The sequence below is a fragment of the Hyaena hyaena genome, unplaced genomic scaffold, assembly GCF_003009895.1.
Source record: "Hyaena hyaena isolate Hyena2069 unplaced genomic scaffold, ASM300989v1 scaffold_250, whole genome shotgun sequence".
Lineage (NCBI taxonomy): Eukaryota > Metazoa > Chordata > Mammalia > Carnivora > Hyaenidae > Hyaena > Hyaena hyaena.
This window is the reverse complement of record NW_024080882.1, coordinates 1,670,102-1,696,335: the sequence shown is the minus strand read 5'-3', so window position 1 is coordinate 1,696,335 and position 26,234 is coordinate 1,670,102. Positions and strand designations below refer to the sequence as shown.

The 26,234-nt window shown below is 36.2% G+C and overlaps 1 protein-coding gene across 2 annotated transcripts in view; it reads left to right on the top strand.

Moving 5' to 3' along the window:
• DMXL1 (Dmx like 1) overlaps positions 1-26,234 on the top strand; it is a 130,168-nt gene that overhangs the window by 23,488 nt on the left and 80,446 nt on the right. For both annotated transcript variants that reach the window (XM_039244948.1, XM_039244947.1), the window contains exons 5-15: positions 4,329-4,461; positions 8,285-8,351; positions 9,665-9,843; positions 13,848-14,037; positions 16,035-16,203; positions 18,565-18,777; positions 20,866-21,119; positions 21,231-21,915; positions 22,007-22,128; positions 24,554-24,643; positions 24,728-24,830. In XM_039244948.1, coding sequence (XP_039100879.1) covers positions 4,329-4,461; positions 8,285-8,351; positions 9,665-9,843; positions 13,848-14,037; positions 16,035-16,203; positions 18,565-18,777; positions 20,866-21,119; positions 21,231-21,915; positions 22,007-22,128; positions 24,554-24,643; positions 24,728-24,830 — 2,205 coding nt within the window. The remainder of the gene's footprint in view (positions 1-4,328; positions 4,462-8,284; positions 8,352-9,664; positions 9,844-13,847; positions 14,038-16,034; positions 16,204-18,564; positions 18,778-20,865; positions 21,120-21,230; positions 21,916-22,006; positions 22,129-24,553; positions 24,644-24,727; positions 24,831-26,234) is intronic.

Genomic DNA, 26,234 nt, shown 5'->3' with positions numbered 1-26,234 from the left:
GTCATAGGCGCCTAACTAATGTTGAATGACTAATGAAAGGAATGCATAGATATGAAATGCATAGGGGGTAGAATTGACTTACTTGACAATTGGCTTTAGGATTATTTTGAGAATACCTGTGACCACAAGAAGAAGAGTGATATGTAGGAGTTACAGATGGTGGAACATAGGTTTTGTTTGGACATGTGGAGTTTGACATGCTTGCATGTCATACAGCAATATCTGAAAGATAGATGTTTCTAGAATATAAGAAAGAAATTCTCTTTGAAACAGAACTAAGAAATCATCAGTGTAGAGAAAATACAGTTTAAATTTTAATATAGTAGTTGAAATGGCTGAGAAAATGTTTATTTAGAAAACAAACTTTGGAAATTATTTTAGAAGATAAAAGAGATTATCTTTGAGATACTTTATTAAAATCACAGTGTTTTAAAATATTTTTTCTCATAAGGTTAGAGGATTGATGCTTACTAGCTGGTAACCTATATGTATATTTTATACATAAAGTGGAAAGAGAACAGACCTGGGTTCAAATTTGGCATTTGATTTAGTATAGCACTTGGTGTATAACTCTATTGTTACTATAGTGAGACTTATGTCCCAGTTAATGCCTGATGTTCTCTTATGATAATAGTGTAACCTTGTACTCTGAGAAAAGTTCCTACTTGAATGATATACTATATGGTTACTCTCTTATAGCCCTACAGTCTATTGTAATTATTTGTTTATATGGTTTAAATTTTTCATTAGACAGAGCTGAGATTCTATTTTATTTATTTTTAGGGGCTCATCATATATTAGGCTTTCAATAAATGTTCACATATTTGACTGTATTGTTTTCATGAAAAGAATTACTTAACAGATCAAGAATGGTTAACTCACTTATAAATTAAGGTAATGCCTATTTCACCAGGCAATTTTTTAATGATCAGATATAGCAGTGTATTTGAAAATACTTGGTATATGATAAGAGCCCTGTAAAAATACTGTCAGGTAAACTAGCCTCTTGAAGTGTCATACTAATAACTGCAGTAAAAGCATTTAACATTTGAATTGAGTGATATTTCATTAGTGATAACATAATAGTTGCTTGGATATTTTGTACCATTGGTTTATCAGTAGTAATGCTTCAGAGGATAGTATTTATATCAAATTCCTCTAAAATCAGCTTTACAAAGTAATATTAGAAGATAATTATTTGGGCGCCTGGGTGGCTCAGTTGATCTAACTCTTGATTTTGGCTCCGGTTATGATGGGGGGAGAGTCATGAGATTGGAGCCTGCTTAAGATTCTCTCTCTTTCTCTCTCTTTCCCTCTCTCTCCCTCTATCTCCCTCTCTCTCTCTCTCTCTCTCTCTCTCTCTCTCCTCCCACACTTGCCCTCACCCTCCCCATCTCTCTCTTCCTGACCCTCTTGCCTACGCTCTCTGTCTCTCTAAAACATAAAGAAAGAAAAAAAAAATAATTACTTATTTTCCTAACATACCTAATAGTGACTTGACAACAGCTCATGACCATTATCTTTTTGTGATTGACTTATTTTCTTTTCACAATTGAAAAGTTTAAAATTTAGGGGCGCCTGGGTGGCTTAGTCGGTTAAGCGTCCGACTTTCGCTTAGGTCATGATCTCGCGGTTCGTGGGTTCGAGCCCCGCGTCGGGCTCTGTGCTGGCTGCCAGCTCAGAGCCTGGAGCCTGTTTCGGTCTGTGACTCCCTCTCTCTCTGACCCTCCCCTGCTCACGCTGTCTCTCTCTCTCCTAGAAATAAATAAAATATTTAAAAAAATAAAAAATAAAAAAAAAATAAAATTTAATGGTTTGGTTGAGAAATGGGTTATTGTTGTAATAAATAATTTGGAGAAATTAGTATATTATTTTTTCAAATGAACTTTAGTTATTTACAAATAAATTTTAAATATTTTAAGTGAAGTATTAGCATTTTTGTTCTGACCAATATTTACTTACTATATGCCAGGTACTAGGATATAAAGAAATTTTTTCAGATGCCATTACTAAATTGACTATAGTGCTTTTGTGTTTTCTCCAGATCCACTATTGCTTCTGGCTTAAATCATGAGATTTTCTGTTAAGATTTTTTTTTATCTTTTTCCCCCTACTTTCATATTCATACCTCCACCCTTTGTGTTCAAGGTAATATACTGTATTATACATTAACTATCTTTGTATCATTCCATAACTGGAATTAATTATTTTGTATTTTATATTAATTCCTTAATCCTTCATGAGGTACCTTAATTTCAACTTCAGTTTATGTTAAAGAAAACGTGCAAAAACCAAACTCATAAATAAGGGGATTGGCAGTTGCCAGAGGCTGGAGTGAGGAGTGGATATAATATGTGAAGGTGGTTCCAAGGTACAAGCTTGGAGTTATAAAATAAAGAAGTCCTGGGGATGTAATGTACAGCATGGTGACCTTACTTAGTAATACCATATTGTATATCTGAAGTTGCTAAGAGAGTATATCTTAAAAGTTCTTGCATCACAAGAAAAAAAATTATAACCAATGTGTGGTGATGGATGTAGGCTAGATTTACCATTTTGCAATATATGTAAATATCAGGTCATTCTATTGTTCACCTGAAACTAATATAGTATCATATGTCAGTTATATATTAATTAAAAAAAATAAAGACTTGTGTTTTTTGGTAAACTAAGCAGTAGAATAATAACTAAATTTAAATGAAGTGTCTCTTTGGTGGTTTCTAGGCTTTTTTTGTCTGTGAGACCTTCCACCTTGTTGCTACTCTTTATTGAGCTCCTGCTAAGCCTGTTAGCCTGTGCTTCATGGGTTATACATATTATAGGATTATAGCTAATCTGTACACTCTTCTGATTTTACAGATCAGAAGAAAATTGAGGCTCAGAGTTTGCCCAACACGATTAAATTCACATGACTACTTAAGTGAACTTATTTAGGGTTTAGACAGAGATTTCTGATCAGCAGTCTGTGTTTCGTCACAAACTCACTTTCCTTGAAATAACGTGCTCTTCCAGAGAGACACAAATCCTTACTCCTTAATTGCCAAAGTGAATGCCTTATCTTTACCTTTTTGACCACAGTTGTGTCTCTTCCTGTCTTCTTTGTGTGGATGGCAGCACAGTCTTCGGCTCCACTTTCCAAGCCATAAGTTGGGAATTTTCCTTGAGACTTTTTTTTATCTCCTGTTTTTTAGTTGATGTCAAGCTTTGAAAATTCTGCTTTTGAAATGGCTTTCAAATCCTTGCTTCTTTAAATTTGATTCAGATCAGCGCGCCTGGGTGACTCTGTCAGTTAGCATCCGACTTCGGCTCAGGTCATGATCTCACGGTCAGTGAGTTCGAGCCCCACATCAGGCTCTGTGCTGGTAGCTCAGAGCCTGGAGCCTGCTTCAGAAATTGTGTCTCTCTTTCTCTCTGCTCCTCTCCTGCCCATGCGCTCTCTGTCTTCAAGAATAAATAAATGTTAAAAAAATGTTTTTGATTCAGATCTTCATGATTTCCTTTGTGTATATTATAGTCTGTTAACCAGGTCTCCCTGTGTCTTTGTTTTCTCTAATCTCATCTATATCTAGATTTTTTTTTTTTAAAGAATCTTTACCTTTCTTTGTGTATTGGAGCCTTTGAAAGCATGGTGAAAATTAAGGATTATCTCTCTAGAAAAATGTACATACTATACATCTAACTTTTGCATATTTTCTCAGTGCAGGGAGGTTTACAAGCCTCTTCAAGTCCATCTGTTGATATCTACCCATCCTACTTTAGACCCCTTCTAAAATACAGATCCACTTACATAACCCTCCCCACACTTGACACCCCCAATGCCTATAACAAGCTTGAAATTCCTTACAAACTTCAAAAATGCTTTATTCTCTGACCAGAATTGTTTCCACGTCTGCTGTCCACCTTATTCCTTAACCATAAACCAGACTATAAATCATACTTGGGAATATATATGAACTTGCATGAATTCATGCCTCTCTTTACGGATGTCTCTACCAGAATGTGAAATCATCTTGAAAAAGGGAAGTTTTCATTTGTCATTGTGTCTTCCCTCCAACCCAAGTGGTTAGCACAGTTCCTGGCACAAAGAAGATGCTCATTAAATGTTTGTTAAATGAAAGATTACATGATCTCTTCCCTTTTTTCCTAAGCTGCTTCAACAGAATTAAAATACAGCCTCACTCCCTCTACCCCCAGATGTTTTGGTTATTTAACTTTTTTTAGAAGTTGATTTGTTTTTATAGTATTATGTGAGACTCATAACCATGTAACTTAACTAACTAGTTAAATATCTAAATAATAAATGGTGAATAATGTATATATATTTTTAGGCAATCGTCTTTTAACTGGTTCTAGCTGTTTGCAACTGTGGTCCAATGCTAACTTGGAGAAGCCAACTGAAGATGAAAATCCAGATAAAACAGATCTTAATTTGGGGGACTGGAGATGCATTTGGCATTGCAAGTAAGCAATTAATTAGGGGATTAAAGTGATAAACCTGTTCCTGTGGGTTTTGTTATAAATGCATTTTAGTTTGTGTAAAACTATGCTAACATAAAAAGTATTGAATTTTTATTCTGCAGCAGGTCTTTTCATAAATACACAGGATTCACTATTTCCCATATTATACAGATCCAATTTTTAAAAAATTATTGAATAAAACACCTATGGAGAAACATAAAAAATGTGTTAAACCCGTATGATTATCATAAAATAGAAACTTGCTAAATTATAACAAAGGAGACAGACAGTACTTTCCATGCTTTTGACTGGAAGTTTTCCTATTGTGAAGAAGTATATTTTTCCTAAGTATAATTTCCTAAGTATTGAGTATAATCCTTGTTAAAATCTCATTGGAATTTCTACCTTTGATCATAGTTCTAAACTTCTTTTAAAAGATTAAATATGGGAAGATCAGGAAAATTCTGTAAGAAGTAAAATAACGAATATTACCATAATAAAATGAATTCTAAAGCTAGAGGTGGTCAGTTTGTTATTGATGTAGAAACAGATTAGGGTCCAGAATTGGGCCCAAATACACATGGATATTCAGTGTATTAGGTGTCATTTTACATCAGTAGGCAAACCTGGTAGCTTTGTGGAGGAAAAAATTAAATTAGAGTCTGTTTCATACCTCACTCCACAGTAAGTGTTAAGAGAGGGAAACCTTGAATTTCTACACAATGAAACAAATACTAGAAGAAAATACAGGCAGATTTTTGCATTTTGGAATTACAGTGTCCGTTATGGTAGCAACTAGTGACCTACCACTTTTGAGCACTTGAAATGTGGCTAGTCTGAATTGATTGGTGCTGTAAGTATAAAATACACACTGGATTTCAAGAACTTAGCACAAAGGAAAGAAATGTGAGATACCCAGAAAATTTTTTTATTGATTACATGTTGAAATGATAATAGTTTTGATATATTAACTTAAATACTTTCACCTGTTTTTTTGTTACTTTTTAAAATGTGGCTACTAGGAAATTTAACATTCAGTGTTTATGTTCTATCACTGTTGCATGGAAGATGCTGCTTTAAATTAGGGAAATACTTTCTGGTATGGTACCAGACTAGAAACTAAAAGAGAGGGAAAGGAAAACATCAATATTTGTGACCATGTCAATAACAAAATTCTATACAAAAAGTTGAGTATAGGATTTGCAATTTAGAGTTAATGCTTTTTTAAAAGGAGATCTTAAGAATTAATATCTCAGTAGTAAACAAAAGTAGACAACGAAGTGAAAAATTTTTAATGGTAGTACATATGAATAATAGGCAAATTAAGTAAGAGTTAATGGACTTCACTCAAAATCAAGAAATTCGAAATATCCAGAAAGAAGAGGAGGGATAATATCTACTATTAGTGAGTGTTTGGAGAACAGGTATTCTTAAATACTGTTAATAAGGGAGTGCAATTGGTATTTTTCTGTAGAGCAGTTTGGAAGTATGAATCAACAGGCTTAATTTTTTATACCCAGGAGACAGTAACTCCACATTTCATTCATTCATGCAGCAAATATTTGCTGGGCATTTATCATTTTCAGGCAGTGGTAGAAGTGCTTGGAATATAGAGAGCAGTGATGAGGTAGTGAGAGAAAGACTATAAACTAGTAAACCAGTGTGACAGAATGTTAAGTGGAATTCTTCCTGAGTCAGTTTTACATGAAACAGGAGTGGAAATCTATCAGATACCTATGTGAGAGTAAGGCAAACCTGGTATATAGAGTTTAGAAAGGAGATTTCAGGAGATCTGGTTCCATATACTTTGTATCCCTCGACTAGATTCTGAATTTTAAAAAAAGGTTAACATGTGGAGAGAGAGTAGGATTTTGCAAAGAATATCTTTAGAAAGAGTTGTCTTTGCTCTGGAGTCTTGCATGTAAAGTTGTGGAGAGGGGAGCCCTTCATCACAGGGCTTCCATGGGTTGGACTGAGAATTTGAAATGTGTTTTGTGCTTTGGGGAAAGGGGAAGAATCTTAAGTTAATTCAAGATTAGAATCTACAGTAGTAACTTGGACTAGACATAATTATTTATTTGGTATGATTATTTAATTAAGTGAAAAAGCCATGGGACTCAGGTTTCAATTTAGGAGCAGCTGATGATTACACTGACTGACATTGAACTTAATCACACTTCTTTTGTGATGTGTTTAAAACCCTTGTTAAACACATTAGATGGAGACCAGTAGTACCATAGAGAAAACTAAGTACGGTGAGAGGAAGAAGAGTAGAGATGACTTGAGTGTAGACCTGAAGGAAATGAGGGAGCAAGCTGTATGGGGTATCTCTGGGAGAAGAATCTTGGAGACAGAGGGAACATTCAGTGCAGACTCTGTTAGGAGTTTGGTTAGCTTGTAGCTGGAGTAAAGAGAACAAGGTCAGGAGTCTTATTAGAGGTTATTGTGAGGCGTTTTGCCTTTTGTGCTGAGTTGGGAAGCTCTTGAGAATTTTGAGCAGAGGGAGCATTGGGAACTGATTCCCTTTTTAAAAGGGACTGCCTTAGCTATTTTGAGAAGACCTGGACGGAGGTCACAGTCATGGAGATGATTGCGATGGAGATCGGACATTTTTAATGATTTGTTTTAAGAATATCCTTAGAATTAGCCAGATGCATAAAAATGTGTATACATGGATGTTCATTGCACGACTTTTTTTGTAGCAGAAAAAATGAGAAAACAGCGGTGAAAAGTTAAATTATTTTAAGGCAGTGCATATGTATGTAATGGAATAGCATAGCCAATAAAATAATGGAGATCTATACACATCGATATGCACATGAGTTCTTTACGTACTTTAAAATAGATAAATGTTACAAAGCAAACTGTAGTATGACCTCACTCTCCATCCTCTTCTCCCCTATACCCTCCCACAGAAAGTAGACAGAGAAGGAAGATGGAGAGATGGGTCTGGAAGTCTGCATTAGATTGTTGGTAGTGGTTTTACCTGGGAATGGGTGTTGTGAAACTGTAGATGATTTCATTTTCTTCTTTTCATACATACGTATCAATACTTTCTATTACGTAGCTATTACATTTAAGATACAAAAAATTACTTTAATTTGGAAGGAACTGTGACAGAATTCCTCTTTGGCCTGCTTTACAAATAAATTTAAGATGAATGTATCTAATCACAAAATTGGGTAAATAAAAGGAAAGCAGTGATAGTGAGGGTTGTCTTGAGATCAACATAAATGGGTAGCCAGAAGAGAAGGCAATGAAGTGAAATGCACCAAATCTCATTGGAGAAGAAAGGGAAGTGTGCACCACCAGGTGTAGGGGCAGAGCTGGCAGGCAGAATCCGCACGCATGCAAGTCCCCCGGGAACCCACGCGTAATCTTCAATGAGGTAAATGCTACCTTAAGGGAGATTTCATTTCAAAATATTGATTTATTGTCCATGAAAACGTATGATAGAATATGAAAAACAAAAAGGTTTCATTTTTCAATTTGGAAATCTAATTTCCAGAGCTCTCATTAGATATCTATATTCTAAGACGATGAGAGTTGTGATTGTTTTGTCTTGTTTTGAGGACCGAGAAGTCTTTCCTTGTATGATTCTTACACATGATATTTTCATATAAAAATAATTTTTGTACTTAATTTAAAAATGTATATTTTTATTCATTTTATATTTATTAGATGGACTTAAAATTGAGTGTAAAACTTGTGTTATCACAAAATTTTCCATTATTTAGAGCAAGTTCCTGAATATAGTTTAGAGAAGTAATTTTGAATTTTCTCTGATTTTCCTTAAAAATTATTTCTTAATTTGTTTAATTTACAGAACTGCTTCCCAAATTCACTTAATGAAATTTTCACCAGATGGAGAATTTTTTGCCACTGCTGGGAAGGTAATTTTGTGAAAATAGTATTGCTGTTGGTTTATTTTAAAACTTCAAAAACCTTAACTGACTTTGTTGTTATTTAAGCTGAAAATATTATCTATTAAAAATATATTCTAATAAAAATACTTTTTATTTAAAATATAGCAAAAATGGCCTATTATTTTAAAAGTTAGTACAGTATAATTGAAATATAGACTTAAAGGTAGATCTGGATGTAAATCTGCCATTTACCAACTTTGTGATTTGGGGCAAGTAATTAATTTTTTTGAGCAAATATAAGAATTTATAGACTTTCTAGGGGGACATTTATAACCATTTTCATGTTTTTCCCAGCTGATGTCACAACAGTATATTTCCTTGAAATTATTTTATTTGAAATCATTGGATCACCAAATAGTTCATACACATAATTGTCTGAAATTAATTGTTCTCATGGTTCAAACCTTTCTATAGACCAAAGATGTGACCTACTTTAAATCTTCAGTGAGATTTTTTTTAGGAGAGAAATAGAGTTTATTCTGATGGACTTTACCAGTGGAAGTGCAATTAGAGTTTAAAAGCAGAGCCTGGTACGTTGTAGTCCCCCTTGTTTTTCCCATGCTTCCCATATTAGCAGATGCAATTTTAATTATACTTAGAATATTTTGGGGCCCCTGGTGGCTCAGTTAAGTAACTGATTACTGATTTTGGCTCAGGTCATGATCTTGCAGTTCGGTTTATGAGACCGAACTCTGTGTCTGCACTGATGGCGTGGAGCCCGCTGGGAAATCTCCATCTCCTTCCCTCCCTCCCCCTCCTCCTCGGTCATTCTCTCTCTCTCTCTCTCTCTCTCTCAAAATGAATAAACTTGGAATATTTTATATAGTAGTAGCTACGGACTCATCATTACTGTCTTCAACATTTTCTTTGAACATCCACATGATACTGATGAAAACTTTTGTTTAAAAAAATTGGCAGTCTTCGTAAGCCTGCTAGGGGTAATGCTTTCTTATTTGATATTTGGCTAAGTGGGAAAATAAACCCTTTTTCCATCCATCTTTCCACAGTGATTCCTATATGGTAACTAGCATATTCCTTGATCCATTCCTTGCAAAATATACACATTCATACACCTTAATTCTCAGAGCACAGGTATGGAATGCTGATAGAGAAGTTTCACAGTCAGAGATTTTCTTCTCAGTTCCTCTGTGCCAACCACATCTCACACTCCTACATCCCTGTGCCTGGGGAGAGAATTCATACTTTTGCTGTTTGACTTAACCTTTAAATTAATTCTGACATGAATGTTTTTCTCTTTTTTGTTTTTGTTTTTTCATTAGGATGACTGTCTTTTAAAGGTATGGTATAATGTAGAAAACTGGCGGACAGCTGTTACCTCTCCGGATAAAAGTTCAGAAAAACAATCCCAAGGAGAAATGGACTTTTCCTTTATATATCTGGCCCATCCTCGAGCTGTAAATGGATTTTCCTGGCGTAAAACAAGCAAATATATGCCTAGGTCAGCGATTTAGTCATTTTATCTGTGTATTAAGAGAACATCATCTTTGTGACATTGACTGCTCTTCTCACTTTAAGAATCCACAGCTATGGGACTTTGGCCTATAAAGATTTTAATAATGTCAGATAATCCTTGGCCTGCAGATGTCTGGCCATAGTTCACCTATGATTGACACATCAGAGGAGAGCCATGGGAAAGGATAATTTATTCCATCTCACAATAGTGACAGAGTTGTACATCTTTTCTTTTCCTTGTTAAGGATCCAGTTCTTTTGTCCCTTAGTCCTTCTCTATATTGCCATTTACGTGGACCTTTTCATGTTTCAGTCCCTAATCTTGTACCTTCTCTGTGTATCTCCTCTGGTTTCCTTTTTGTTTTTAAACTGCTTTATTGAGGATATACCATGAGACCTCAAACATTTCTTTAACTGTATCTAACATCTTTATGGAAAAAAGAGTGAGTTAAAAGATTCTATGCCCTGAACTAGGTATTAGTTTCATCTATGCATGCATGCATAAGTACACCTGTTAATAACTTCTTTTCTTTCCTTTTATCCTTACCAGACCGGATAACCCATTGAATTTTTGCCTGTACTTAGTATGGTACAGAGACCTATTAGTTAAGTATTAGTAGAAATCCCTTTTTGTTTGATGGCCATTTTCAATTTGGTCACACCATGGAGCATTACAGTTTTTCCCTTAACCTTTTGTCACTGATCTGTGGTAGTGTACCTAGATCATTTCCTGACTTTAGTTTTGCTCTTCTGGGCCAGCAGAGTATATCCAGATTTTTGTTTTTAAAAAATGTGTATTAAGACTGATTTTTAAAGAGTAGTTTAAGGTTCATAGCAAAATTGAGTGGGAGGTATACATATTTCCCATATATCCCTTGCACCCACACATGGATAGCCTGCCCCAGTATCAGCATCCCCACCAGAGTGGTACATTTGTTAAAACTGATGAACCTGCATCAACACATTATTACCTCCATCACTGAGATGGTTCAGTTTTGGTGTTGTGCACTGTATGGATTTAGACAAATGTATGATGACGTGCTTCCATCATTGTTATACCTGATTTTTTCTTTTCTTTTCTTTTCTTTTTTTTTTTTAGCTCTTTTCTAGTATGGTAGTTTCCATTATTCCTACCCCATCTGTCCAGTCTAATAAAGCATGGGAGTAGGATACTGTAGGACCAGCAATGGTGGTGTTGTCAGGAGGATGTGGCAGAGTTTTGTGCTAAGGGAGAGAGTGACATGGACAGTCGGTATGGTTGGTAAAAGAGCTCACCCCAGCTTCACTTGGAGAACTGTTGCTCTGCAATACCTCTAGACCATTGCCCACGTATACAAAAATGTGTTCAGAATGTAATGAGCTGTGGCATGTGTTAATTCTCCTTTTAAAAGTTGCATATGGCCCCAGTAAAAATAGCTGTCATGGCAAACCGTGAAGATTACGTCATTTCAGAGGCTGATTTCTTGTAATACATCTAAATGTTTTCACTTGCACATGGTTGGACCACCAGAATACTGAAAAAGAGGCTTATGAAGTATTGTATCTTTTGAGAGAGGACAGTCACATCTGTACCTGACCTGATTCACTAGGTGTTGATAACAGGGATCGCGGTGGAGGCAGAGGCAGGTGCCTTGCACTGGGCTGTCACGAATGCCTAGTAACACAATGAGGCATAGCAGTTTCTCTTTCTGCCTGTGTTTGTTTTATCTCTTACCAACTACATTCTGCAGGAACTGTAGGCATAGGACTAGAATTTTCTGTTTGTTACAGTACCTTTCAGAGGTCTCAAGAATTTTTCTTTTGGTTTGTGTCATTTAAGAACCAGCTGTGCTGGTTCTAGGTTTCATTTTTCCTTACCAACTGTCTGCAGGTGTGTGGTGGGAGCCCTGAGCTCTTTTAGGTTTCATTTTTCCTTACCAACTGTCTGCAGGTATGTGGTGGGAAGGCCAACCCCTTCTGAGAATGACAGAGATCCCTTCAGAAACCACTGCTCTTTTGGATGGGGTATCTTCACTGGGCTATATAGGTGCTTTGTTTTCACACAAATTTCAGAAACTCAGCCAAATGGTAATGCTGTATCAAGGGTACTGCTGGATCTAGACCAAAGGGAAGTGTTTGTAATGAGCATACGCTTCTTCACTAATTAAACACTGATGGATATAGGATAGGTTGGAAGGTTTGTTATACCCTCCCCTAGATAACTAGTTTCAAAACCATCTTGGCCTGTTGTTACATGAAGATGGGACCCACTGTCTTGTTGCAGCTGACACAGGTGTTACAGACACTTAACCTGTCACATGTTTGCCTTCCATGTGGTTATACCTTTTCTGAGGTGGGGGTGGTTATACCTGACTGTGAGAGAATGTGGTACCCTGATACCAAGTGAGGAAAGGACGAATTGCTAGAGAAATGTCTCACACAGAGCAGAGGGTCTCTTCCAGTCTCTTCTTAGATTGTCTGGCAGCTTTTTATACTGATTGCCTGTAAGGTCTAGTATCCTGAGGAGAGTCACCTGGGGCCACCACACTCCTAGGTCAAAGACCTCTCTGTGCTCCTGAGTTGTGTATCTCTCTTGCTTGTTTCATTGATTTTTGTCTAAGTTCTTATGCCGCCTCTGTTGGTTCTCTATTCAGTCCGTCTACTATTTTCTCTTCTTGTTGTATAAGCCTGCACATTACAGACCAGCTTTGTGAAACTTTAACTTTCCCTGTTGCCTTTTAATGTATTTTCTTCTGTTCCTGATTGCCTACTTTTAATCCCATTGTCACTGCCTTTGTGGTTGTGAATGAACTAGAGGGAGTTGGAGAGAGGGAAAGAGGATAGGTCAGAGGAGGATGGAGAAAAAATGAAAGAAAAGGAGGGAGAGGCCTGAGGAGGGAGAAAGGAGTAGGAAACAGGATTCAGAACGGAAAGAAGGCCCGAGCAAATGGGGACAGGTGGAAAGGGAGAATGGCCTGGAGAGTCTGAAAAGCAGAGAATTGTGGGAGAAGGCAGAGGGCGGGAGGCTCCATAGTGGATGGAAAGGAGAGAAAGGCAGAGGAGTAGACAGAGAAGGGAGAGGTGAGAAAACAAAGGAGAGACGCTGAAGGGGAGAACAATCCATACAAAATACGTGGTTTTCCTTTTTGTTCCCCTTTGTAGTTGTTGTTTTTTTTTTAATCAAGCAGATACGTTTAATAAAGTGACCACTACAAAAGATTTTGATATCCTTTAGTCTTTAACTTACCGAGTTACTTGTTACTTGATAGAAGCCTTGTACTGATTGCTCTTTTTAATTCTGATATGTTTGAGTATGTATACTGAAACAGAATATCCTACTTCAGCAGGATATTGTGACTTCCCTTTCTTGAGCCCCTCAGGCTTATGGGGTTTATTAGTATATATGTAATTGATTTTGCTTTTATTTTGTGAATGGAAAGATAGCAAATTTACTGAAAGTCAAAAATAACTAAGGAGGGAGGTGGCTACTAATTATTTTATCATGATTTTTCTCTTCTTGCACTTCACTGCTTTTAGGATATGTTAAGCATGGAGAGAATAAGTATACTAAATATTGTATACTAAATATCACTTGTTAGTGACTAGTGTGCATGCATCTTCACAGAAAGTAAAAATAAAGCATTATGAAAGAATTCAAGTGGTAACCATTCAGTGGATAAACCAGAAAAATTTAAAAGAAAATGTGGGTTTTTTCCGTTGAGGGATTATGGCATTATCTCAGTCTTTGTTCTTTGGATAGAAGAGAATGTTAGATCTTGAAACAAGTACTACATCCTAAGCAGAAAAGAAACAGGTTAGCTGGCATGTGATGTGATGAGATCAAATACCCACTCAGTTTAATGGTTTTGACTAAATATATTGCATAAATGTATATGACATTTTCTTCATTTGGTACTTTAGTTGTGTGAATTTAAATGATTATAGAAACAATGTAGAATATTATACTGTGTGAAATTTATGTATTTGCTTCTAAAATCTGTTTACTCCTCAGGGCTTCTGTATGTAATGTATTGTTGACTTGCTGCAAAGATAATGTATGTCGTCTTTGGGTAGAAACCTTTTTACCAAATGATTGTTTGCTGTATGGAGGTGACTGCAGCCATTGGACCGAACCAATTAATTTAACAAATAACTTCAAAAGAAATGCTTCTAGTAAAGAACGAGTTCAAAATGCTTTAGATGTAAGTGTTCTTATTAGATGTTATTTCCTACAAGTTTTAAAACCTTTTGTATACATTACCTTTTTTGTAACATTCATCCTAAGTAATATTCAAAGTCATGGTTAGTTATGAAGAAATATATCTATATTAGGAAAATAAATCTGAGAAAGCTATATAATTTGTTTCATTCAAAAAATATTCTTACAGGGGCACCTAGATGGCTTAGTCAGTTAGGCGTCTGACTCTTGATTTCTGTTCAGGTCATGATCTTTTGGTTCATGGGATCAAGCCCCACGTTGGGCTCTGTGCTGACAGCAGGGAACCTGCTTAAGATTCTCCCTCTCTCTCCTTCTCCCTCTCTCTCTCTCCCTCTCTCTCTCTCCCTCTCTCTCCCCCTCTCTTCCCCCCCCTCCCCTGCTCATGCTCTTTCTCTCTCAAAATAAATAAATATTAAAAACGTATTCTTAAGGATTTGCCTGGAGCATAAAAGTACTTATAATTTATGAAGTTAATCTTAAGTTAACTAACGGTAACAAAAAGATTACACTTGACTTAGCTAAAAGAACAAAGTAAATGAAAATCTGAGAATGCAAAGATTTGACTATAAAAATAATTTTTATATATGTATATATACATATTTATATATTTTTGTTGTTCAGACATTGGCATGTTTGGTTTTGTCATAATTACAGGAATCATTAGAGTAGTTTATCAGAGGGTCCCCTGGGTGGCTCAGTCAGTTAAGCATCCAGCTTCAGCTCAGGTCATGATCTCACAGTTGGTAAGTTTGAGCTCTATGTCAAGATCTCTGCTAACAGAGCAGAGTCCAGAGCCCACTTGGGATTCTGTGTCTCCCTCTCTCTCTCTGCCCCTCCTCCACTCATGCTCTCTCTTCCTTCAGAAATAAACAGACAATAAAAAAAAAAAGAATAGTTTATCAGATCCTGCCTATTTTACTAAGTAGCATGGAAAGTAAAAGTAAATTTTTAATGTATAGATTAACTGTAGACTAGTAATACAGATTCTCATTTTCCTGATATTGAAAGCAAAGTATTCCAAACGTGATTAATCTTTGAATGCTTTGTATGATTATGGAATAACAGTTTTTCAAACTTGGAAAGTATTCTAAGGGCTCAGAATATAATTAAATTTATATTTCCGGGAGACTCAACAACTGATAGAATGGTTATGTGTAGTAATAGCTGAAAGAAGTTCTTGACTAGGAATCTGAAGACTCTTGTTCTATGTTTAGGTGACTTTAAGTTCTGTAGAAACTATTTTATCACATGAAAGATGTAAATAACAAAATCAGCACTGTCTGCCTTATGGGTCACATGAAGTGATATCTGAAAAAGCTTTGCAAATTATGGGGTATCATCCTAATGTATGATGGTAATACTATTCAATGCTTTGTGCTCATAGGGAATGGTACACATAGAGACATCATTATCCACAGATACATTATAGTAAAGTTCGATTTTATGAAAGTAATTAGTTGTCAGAAAATAAATCAAATAAACATCACAAAGTATTGTGTGATGGTTAAAAGAAGTTAGGCAGTTAAGTTCCAAACTTATTCTTCAGGTTCAAATTTGCTGCACAAAAGTACTAAAAGATATTTGTACATATAAACTCATCTGAAATAGGGCGTTATGAAATAAGGCAGATACCATATGATTTCACTCATGTGAATTTAGGAAACAAGAAAAGAACAAAGAAAAAAACCAAAAAATAGATTGTTATCAGAGGGAAGTTGGTTGGGGAATGGGTGAAATAGTTGAAGGGGATTAAAAGTACACGTAATCATGACAAGCACTCAATAACCAATAGAATTGTTGAATCATTGTATTATACACCTGAAACTCATAGAGCTGTTAATTATACTGGAAATAGGACTTAATTAAAATTAAAAAATGAAATAGGGTATATGTAATGTCTAGCAATCATCATGTAACTAGATATATGCATGTGCTTATGGCAGCGTAGCCATTGGTTTCCCTTTGTTTTTATTCACACAGGTAAATCTGAGACATTTTCGCAGAGGTCGGAGGCGATCACTTGCCCTTGTAGCACATACTGGATACCTGCCACACCAGCAGGACCCTCATCATGTCCACCGGAATGCTCCCCTGCATGCCAACGCACTTTGCCACTTTCATATTGCCGCCAGCATCAACCCAGCCACAGGTACTAGAGCGCTGTTCCAGAAATGTTCTTGGGATTGAGCAAACTGATATTATCACAGATAAGTTGTGCTTCTAGTTTTGAATAAGTAAAAAATTGGAGGTGACTTGCTTATCTATCTTTCTGTTATAGTCAGCTCACTAAAGACATAAAAATAGGTTTTTGTTTACCTGTTTGCTTTTATCAAAAAACATACACTGACAGTGCTTGTAATATCCAGAGGCAACTAACTCTGAGATCACTGGAATAGTTTTGAAAGTCTCTTCTGAATAAGGGACAACATGTTGAGAATAAAGAAAGCTTGGATTGTTACTTTAATCGAAAAGCCTGAGGGGTTACAGAAAAATAAACAGTAAATTCCAATGTAGCATCTCCTTGATGACCTTCCAATAAGAAAAACTCTAAAACCTTTCTTTAGGGGCACCTGGGTGGCTCAGTTGGTTAAGCGTCTGACTTCAGCTTAGGTCATGATCTCACGGTTCATGGGTTCAAACCCCTCGTCGGGCTCTGTGCTGACAGCAAGCTCAGACCCTGGAGCTTATTTCAGATTCTGTGTGTCCCTCTCTCTCTGACCCTCCCCTGCTCACGATGTCTCTCTCTCTCTTTCAGAAATAAGTAAATAAAAACATTAAAAAAATAAAATTAAAAAAACCTTTCTTTAGAGTATAGGTCCTTTATGAAAAGCCATATATATACATGGCAAAGCAAAATAATATTATTAGCAGCTAGATTAGACACCATGGAGATCTCCTTTCCCTACATTAGACCTTTTGGAATGAGCATTCTGGATGTTGTGTTTGTTTTTTCACGGCCAAACTCTTAGAGCTTCACTTATTTGCCCATCAGTAGATAGAGGAAAGGAGCTCATAGAGTATGTTCACTTAATACGCTTTCCCTGAAAATGGCTCCTAAAAAAATGGCTTTAATGAAATTCTTTGAGGTCAGGAGACAGAAGAAATGTTTCATTTTACCCGGAATGCTTCTGTTAAAAACCTCCATTGGCCCTTCCTTGTGTATTTAACAGCTAGGCCTCTGGTCTCCTAGAGGCATTGCTAATCTCTCTTGTGTTGATTGTAACTTGAAAATCAGAAAATCATACCCATTAGGATTCTTGAGGGCACTCTCACATTCCCTGGGACTAATGTATGTACACCTAGGGATAGTAGGCCTGGCAGTATAGTACCTCAAGACTTTGAGTGTTTGGTCTTTGCCAGTATAGCAACCAGAGATTGTAGGAGCTGGAGGTACAGGTGTGATAGAAACAGATGTGATCCTTGCTCTCATGAAGCATATCTAAAGAGGGGAGAGACAGATACTAATCAGATAATTATAGTAATGAATGTGCAATTAGAAACGGAGCTCTTGGATTGGATATATCTGTCAACTGTTAGAACTTGCCTGCAGCAGAAGGGATAAGAAGAAGGTTTTCTTATCCTTTCTTTTATCATTCATCCCCTTTAATACTGTTTTCATTGGTGTCCGACACAGGTAATTAATTCAGATTATTTATCTCTTCCTTAAAAAAGTCAATAAATTTGTTCTGTGGAAAATTGTTAACCTTCTCTGAATCCATTGTAGCCTTTATTGTTTAGCAGATATCTGCATGATCTGGACTAAGGTTTGATTTAATATAATAGACAAAATTTTCTTCACCTTTCTATTAATTAGGGACTACCATTTGTTACAGTCTGCTCTGAATTTGTACTTCAGTATACTTAATTTAGAAATTAGATGAAAAGTAATACCAAGAAAGAATTTTTTTTAGCTGAATTCATTTGTCTTAAATGCCTTCCTTGAGTATAAGATGGGGATCTCAGTTTCTACTTTACAATTTGAATCTTGATGCTAATAAATCAGAATTATCTAGCTTAGAGTTAGTTAGATATGTGATTTAAAAACTTACTGTCCATCTGTATGTTAAAAAGTTGATAAAATTGAGATAAATATATCCATTGTTCCTTTGACATCATATTGATGGAATGATTTTGGTAGATGAGGTTAAAAGAGGTTTCTTACCAGTTTGTACGTAAATTAAGGACACTTTCCTATTAAAATATCCAAAAATCATAGATTTATTTCTTAATGAGAATATTTTTTGAATTAAAGAAAATATCTGTAAGTGTATATAAATTATACTATAGGGACCTAGAATATATCATTGTTTTCCTTTATAATAGGTATGTTGAATTTATCACTTAAAGCTGTTACCATTAATAATGATAATGGTAAACATTTTATTGGGAATCTTATTTAAAATGTATTACAGAAGTGTAAAGATAAATGTAACAGTTAATAGTAAAAATATAAGACCTGAATATTTTGTATGATAGAAATATTGTGTGTGTGTTTTGTTGTTCTTTTTAGACATTCCACTTCTTCCTTCTATCACATCTCTAAGTCTAAGTGAAAATAATGAGAAGAGTGGGCCTTTTGTGGTACACTGGCTGAACAATAAAGAGTTGCATTTTACTTTGTCCATGGAAGTATTTTTACAGCAACTTAGGAAAAGTTTCGAACAGCCATCTTCTGAGGCCAGTGTAGAAGACTCTAATCAGGCAGATGTAAAATCTGATGAAGGTAAAGCTTTAACAAGGATAAAAATGTTAAGTTTTGTTGAAAATAGCAAAATTTTATAAAAAGAAATTTATATTTGGGTAGTACTAGCTCCTGTCAGAAACTCAGAATTGCAGTGGTGTAATAATAGATTTGGACTAGCTCATTTAATAATCCAATGTAGGTATTCCTGTTCCAAGTGGCTTTCTTTTATGGGATGATAGAGGCTCAGAATTTTCCAACTTACGCTCTTGTCAGCCCCCAGGGCCTTGCTATTTAAAGGACTACCTGTGGCCTAGTAGCACTGACATCACCCAACGCTTGTTAGAAATGCGCAATCTCAAGCTTCAGCTGGAGCTGCTAAGTTAAGAATCTACAGTTTAATGACATCCTCAGGTGATTGTACTAGGGCCTTAAACTCTGCATTCAGCTTCAGGCAGGTTGGGAGCTGGAAGAGTCTAAGGGGGTGGTGGGGCAGGTTTAGCTGTTTTTCAACATCTTTGACTCAGAATTGGCACTTACCACAAACCACTTCTATTCTGACTTAACTGGCAAAAACTAGTCATAGGGCCCTTGTGGTCCCTGACTGGGTGGTCATTACACTGAGTAGGAAGCACGAGTTTATGGTGAGTGGGTAGCCATCTCTGCTGCAGTTTGTAGTTCAAAATATTTTTGTTTTTAGAAAGTTTTGTTTCCATTTAACTATAAGTTTGTATGGTGTCACTAGAAAAAAGAAATCAAACAGTACAGTTAGGTATACAATTTATATATATGAGTGTACTTCCAGATCTTTAATCTGCCAATACAAACATATGCATATGGTTGTTGTTTTTAAGTTGTACTGTAGGTATTCATTTTTTAAACAAAACAGTCATCTGTAGCCTGCTTTTTAAATTCACTAATGGGCACATTTCCACCTTGTGATTTTTACCAGCTCTTGATTATTTCTTATCAAGAGAAAAGTTTAATAATTCCTCTTTGATAGACATTTAAATTGATCTAAATTGTTTTTCACTATACTGATCGTGATACAGGGACACATCTTTGAATCTTTGTGTGAATTTTTACATAAGACGCATTTCCAGATACAGGATTGGCAGAAAGTGTGAACATTTTAGACTTCAGTAACTTTTGTCAAAGTGCCCTCCAGAAGTGTTTATAATACCCTTTTCTAATAGATCCCCCGAAACTTTTTTCACATCCTTGCCAACACTGGATCTTTTCATTATGTTTCATTATATTTTTGCCACTTAATATGGGGAAAATCGCATGTTGTTTTACATATTTTCTTGAGGCAAATTGAACAGACTTATTTTAGCTCTTCTGTGGTATGCCTCTTCATGCCTTTTGCCTATTTTTCTTTTAAATTATTTTTCTTAATAATTTGTATATCTTAATAAATTTTTTAAATCTGATAAAGTCTTAACCATTTTTTGAGTCTCTTTTAAGAAAGGCTCTATTTTCCTAACCAAGAGTAGAGGCCAGGATTTTTGAAATAGAGGTCACAAATGTACCTGTATTCATAAGTTGGTAGAGCAGTTTATTGTTGGTTATTTATGTATTGAAGGGAATCTGGAAATTGGACTGTAAGTGTATTCCTTTAAAACAGTTTCTTCCAGGTGACCTATCAGTTGTAAGTATGTACACCTGGAGCATGGCTAGTATCGTGGACTCAGGTCTTTAAAAATCTAATATTATGAAGAAAGTACAAATTGCATTCCAATAATATGTTTTAAAATTTCATCCCAGAATTATATCCCCAATTCTAACTCCTCCATTTTACTGTGAAAAAACTAAGGTCCAAAGAAGTAGTAGTATGTTTTACTTCTGTGTAAGTTGTGGTAGAACCAGCTTCCCTATTTTCTAGTGCAGTATTAGTTCTCTACTGTCAATCCACTGAGTCAGTCCTATAGGCCCTCTTATTACCGAGTTAACTCTAATGGCCTGATATTCCTGGAGCAAAGTTATTTTTAAAAAGGAGCCACTTTCTACTTTCTTGTTTATAGGAAAGCTGTTATGTTTTTCACCTTGAATGCATTTACAAAGGTGTTTCTTAATTTATCGTAATAGCTTAATTGTATTTACTTGGTTCACGAATTCTTTTCCTCATAGAAATGGATGATGGTGTTGATGATCTGAAACCAAATCATGAGAAGAAGGAATTGGGCAGTGATAAAATGGTACCAAATTCAAGTTTTGTACCATTACCCTCAGCTGCCATTGATCATCAGATTGAAGTACTTCTGTCTGAATGGAGTAAAAATGCAGACATGCTCTTCAGTATTCATCCCATGGATGGTTCTTTGCTGGTTTGGCATGTGGATTGGCTGGACGAGTACCAGCCTGGTATGTTTCGTCAAGTCCAGGTACTATTATGATGATCTCGGGAAAGCTACTTCTTGTTAAATATGGGTACTGTTTTGTAATACCTCTTTTTATTATTTCATATGTTCTAATGCTTACTTTCTTAATTCCAGGTGTCTTTTGTTTCCAGAATTCCTGTAGCTTTCCCCACAGGTGATGCAAACTCTCTCTGTAAAAGCATAGTGATGTATGCCTGCACCAAGAATGTTGACTTGGCTATTCAGCAAGGGAAACAAAAACCTTCTAGTCTCACACGGTCCACATCAATGCTTATCTCCTCTGGTCACAGTAAATCAACTAATAGTTTAAAATTAAGTATTTTTACTCCTAATGTTATGATGATTTCAAAGCATGCTGATGGCTCTCTGAATCAGTGGCTGGTCAGTTTTGCTGAAGAATCTGCTTTTTCTACAGTTCTCAGTATTTCTCACAAATCCAGATATTGTGGTCATCGGTTTCATCTTAATGATTTAGCTTGCCATTCAGTATTACCATTACTGCTGACCACGTCACACCATAATGCACTAAGGACACCGGATGTTGACAACCAAAGGCAGCCTCATGATCCTGTAAATACTGAAGAATGTTCTTTGGCACAACAGAATAAAAGCAGCATTGATGTGACATTTCAGGATCCCAATGCAGTTTATAGTGAGCTTATCCTTTGGAGGGTTGATCCCGTTGGGCCATTGTCTTTTTCTGGAGGTGTTTCTGAACTGGCCCGGATTAATTCTCTACATGTTTCTGCATTTTCCAATGTGGCATGGCTGCCCACTCTTATACCCAGCTACTGTCTAGGTAAGCTTTCTATTTCTTACTTAAGAGGTTTGGATTTTCTTAACATTACTATTTAAGGGTTAAATTGTAAATGTCTGTAAATATTTTGTAGGTGCATACTGCAACTCTCCTAGTGCATGCTTTGTAGCAAGTGATGGGCAGTATCTGAGATTATATGAAGCTGTTATTGATGCCAAGAAACTTCTGTATGAGCTTTCTAATCCTGAAATTTCTGTAAGTAAATGGCTTTCAAAATTAAGTGTATAGTATGTTTTTAGATAAGTAATTTATATTTATTGGGCATGTTCTACAATTGTGACATATAATTTGTAGTAAATAGGTGCATATTTTCTAGTTACTTTATTTTTTTCACATTTGCAAGGTACCGTTGTAGTGGTTCAGAGCTTCTTTAAAAAGAAACCGTTTCTTTGATTCATTCCAAAAATAAGGCCTGGTTTCCTACAATATGTGTTTCTCTAAGGCTTCTTTGCTCAGAGATGAATGAGGATGACTGGCAGGATAAATGTGGAAGTTATGTTGGTTCATCTGCACTGTTTTCAAAGCACGGGGAGCTGGCATAGCAGCAGTGGAATTTTAATCTTAACCAAGAAAGAAAAAAGCTCTCAACTTGGTTGCAACTCAGTTATTGTCCCTTCAGCCCCTCGCAAAGCCTTTGTCTTAGGATAGGCAGTGCTTCTTCCTCGACACATCTAATAGCAGCCCAACATTTGCATTGTCTTTGCACCTCCAGCAAGCCAGCGTTTCCACTCTTGGTTTTGGTGTTTTTAAGTGACCCCTCTGCCCCCCGAGGTAACCTTCAGCCACACTGAGCTTCTTGTTGAGCGAATTCGAGCCATCTCCTCAGCTACCAGTTGATGTTCCCCCTTGTTAATGCTCTAGTTACACAATTGCATAGGCGTCAGTGGTCCGCTCCAGTCCTATTTTTTCCCTAAGTTATTTTTAACGCGTGGTTTTTCAGAATGCAGGGTTTTTAAAAACAAAAACAAAAACAAAAAAACATACAACAGTGTTTAGGAGAAACATGCATATTTGTTGAGGGACTTCTGTTTTTCAGGTATTATTTAAATGCTGGGAATTTAGATGTGAAGAGAATAGACAAAAATCTGAGTTTACATTCTAGTGAAGGGTTATAGAAAAAAAGGTAAAAATACATTAATAAATACAATGGAGAGAAACCATGTTGCAGAAGTAGTAGAGAATGCCAGGTAAGGGGCTGGTCAGGATAAACCTCACAGAGAAGGTACCATTTGAGTAAGGATCTAATAGAGATGAAAGAGCTAGCTATGTGAATATTTAGAGAAAGTATGTTAGGAAGAGGAACAGCCAATGCAAAAATCCTGAGGTCAGAACATGTTTGATTTGTAAAGGAGCAGCAAAGAGGACATTGTGGCTGGAGCCAAGTAAGTGAGGTGGAACGTAGTCAGGGATAAAGTTGGAAAATCAGCCTGGCCAGATCATATAGTGGGCCTTACGGCCCGTTTTGGTAACTTTGACTTTTACTCTGAAGAACATGGAAACCATTGAAGAGAATGACAGCTTGATATGATCTCACTTAGGTTTTGAATGGATCTCTCTTGCCATTGTATAGATTAGACATGGGAGCAGAAGTGGGAATCAGAAAAGCCAATCCAGGAACCTTTACAGTAGTCCAGGAGATGGTCTCAAAGGGGCTTATAATGGTAGTAAGTGGTAGTGATAAAGATGGTAAGAATTGGACAAATCTGGATGTAGTTTGAACATTGAATAGGCAAGATTGAACTGGATTGGGGTTTATATGAGAAAGGAGGATGATGTCCCACATTTGTGTGTGAGCACAAGGAAGAATAGAATGACCTTGAGTTGAGAAGAATGTGTAAGTAGCAGATTTTGAAGAGCATGGGTTTTTGAGAGCCTAGTGTTGGACTTGTTAATGTTGAGATGACTGACACCCACGAGACCTAGTAAGCTCTTCTGTAGTTGAGAGGGAAGCCCAATCTGGAGATACAAGATGAGTAGTTGTCAGAACATAAATTTAAAAGCATGGAGCTGAATGAGATCACTGAAGGGAAAGGAGAAGTGATAGGATTGAACCCTGGGGCATGCCATTGTTGAAAGTGGGGTAAATGTGGTGGACAGTGGAAGCCAAGTGAAGGCAGTTATTTCAAGAAGGGAGTGATCACCAGAATCAAATGCTGCTCATAGATTGTGTTGAAGATCAGATTTAACAATGTGACCTTAACAAGAGTAGTCAGGCCACCAGTAGCTTGAGAAATTAGCATATAGACATAGTATATCAGCTTGTTTCTTTAGCTCCATTGTTCTCACCTTAAAATTAATGCCCGAAAAGCATTGATTCTTAGAATATTTCCACGAGATTGAAGTCGGTCCTTCATATTTATAGATGTCAAATATTCTTCCCCCTAACAATCACGCACTGCTTTTGTTTTTCTCTGCACCAAATGAACCGAAACTCTTATTCATTCCTACTTAATGAACAGTAAGGTAAAGTCCTAGAATGTTTATGATAAGAGCAACTTATGGACTTATTTAGCCCCACTTGAACTTATTATTTATCTACTATGCCTGAAATTTCATATTATCTGTTGATTATTTTTAATTTAATTGTTTAATAAAGGAAATATCTATTTCTTTTAAATAGAAATATGTTGGTGAAGTATTTAACATCGTAAGTCAGCAGTCAACAGCCAGGCCAGGATGCATTATTGCATTAGATCCCATTACCAAACTTGTAAGTATTATTTTTCTGGCCACCTAGCATTAGGTAAATAACATATAGGTCAACTTACATATGTTGGTATTTATTTACATTCAGCAAGGCAGAAAAACCCAGCTGCTTCATGTTTTTCAAGAAGATTTCATTTTGAATAACCTTGAGAAGAAAAATCTGGGAAAAGACAGAATATTATCTGATGCAGGTAAAGAATAATTTTTTTATGTAATGAGAAATATTATGTAGAGTATATTACGCAGTTAATAAAGATAAGTTGATATAGTGTTTTGTTTCATCTTTGTGAACTTAAAAGTTTTCCTATGTAGGCTTATATTTACCATATAAATACCAGTATTTTTAAATTCTTAAAACTGGAAATAAACATGAAAACATTAAAGGGGTTTGGCAACTACATTTTGTAAAAAGCATATGAAAAATGATTTTTATGATTAATTTATGAATACTGTTTGCATGGACAGGGTCCCCCACTAACAATTTGGGTAATAGGGACACCTGACCTTTTAAAAACCTACAATTTAAAGTAGTAGTTTAGGGGTGCCTGGGTGGCTCAGTTAGTTGAGCGTCCTTCTTTGGCTCAGAGGGTCATGATCTCATGGTTGGTGAGTTCAGATGCCACATTGGACTTCGTTGACAGCACAGAGCCTGCTTTGGATTCTCTGTCTCCCTCTCTGCCCCTTTCCTGCTAGTGTTCTCTCTCTCAAAAATAAATAGATATTAAAACAAAAAAAATTTTTTTTTTTTTTTAATTTTTATTTATTTCTAGGAGAGAGAGAGAGAGACAGCATGAGCAGGGGAGGGTCAGAGAGAGAGGGAGTCACAGACTGAAACAGGCTCCAGGCTCTGAGCTGGCAGTCAGCACAGAGCCCGACGCGGGGCTCGAACCCACGAACCGCGAGATCATGACCTAAGCGAAAGTCGGACGCTCAACCTACTAAGCCACCCAGGCGCCCCTAAAACAAAAAATTTTAAAGCAGTAGCCTAAAACTTCAAATTATAAAGACGTAGCGTCTTAATTAATACTTTTAAAATTAAACATTTAAAAAATTATATTAAACTCCTCCATTTAGAATTAACTGTTACTTTGCATAAAGGAAAACAATGAAATGAAGCTAAACTCTCTTGGTCTTCAGTTTAACGTACAGAGCCAAACCAAACTCAGAAATGACTTTCCTTGTAAATGAACCATACAGTGTGTGCCTGCTGCTTTTTTTCTTGTTTTTTTCCTTGATTTGTTTTTGTTTTTCTTTTTGTACCTATTGCTTTTAAAAATCCATTATTGAGGCACCTGGGTGGCTCAACCAGTTAAGCGTCCAACTTCAGCTCAGGTCATGATCTCTGTCTAGCTACTTGGGTTCGAGCCCCCCCATCGGGCTCTGTGCTGACAGCTCAGAGCCTGGAGCCTGCTTCAGATTCTGTGTCTCCCTCTCAGTCTATGCCTCTCCTCCACTCATACTGTCTCTCTCAAAAGTAAACACTAAAAAGACATAAAAGTCCATTATTAAGCCTCAAGTAATATTATTTTCATTTTGTATCTGTTGGTAATTATTTTTCTTCTCGTGTGCATTATTTCTTAATTCCACCTTTTTCC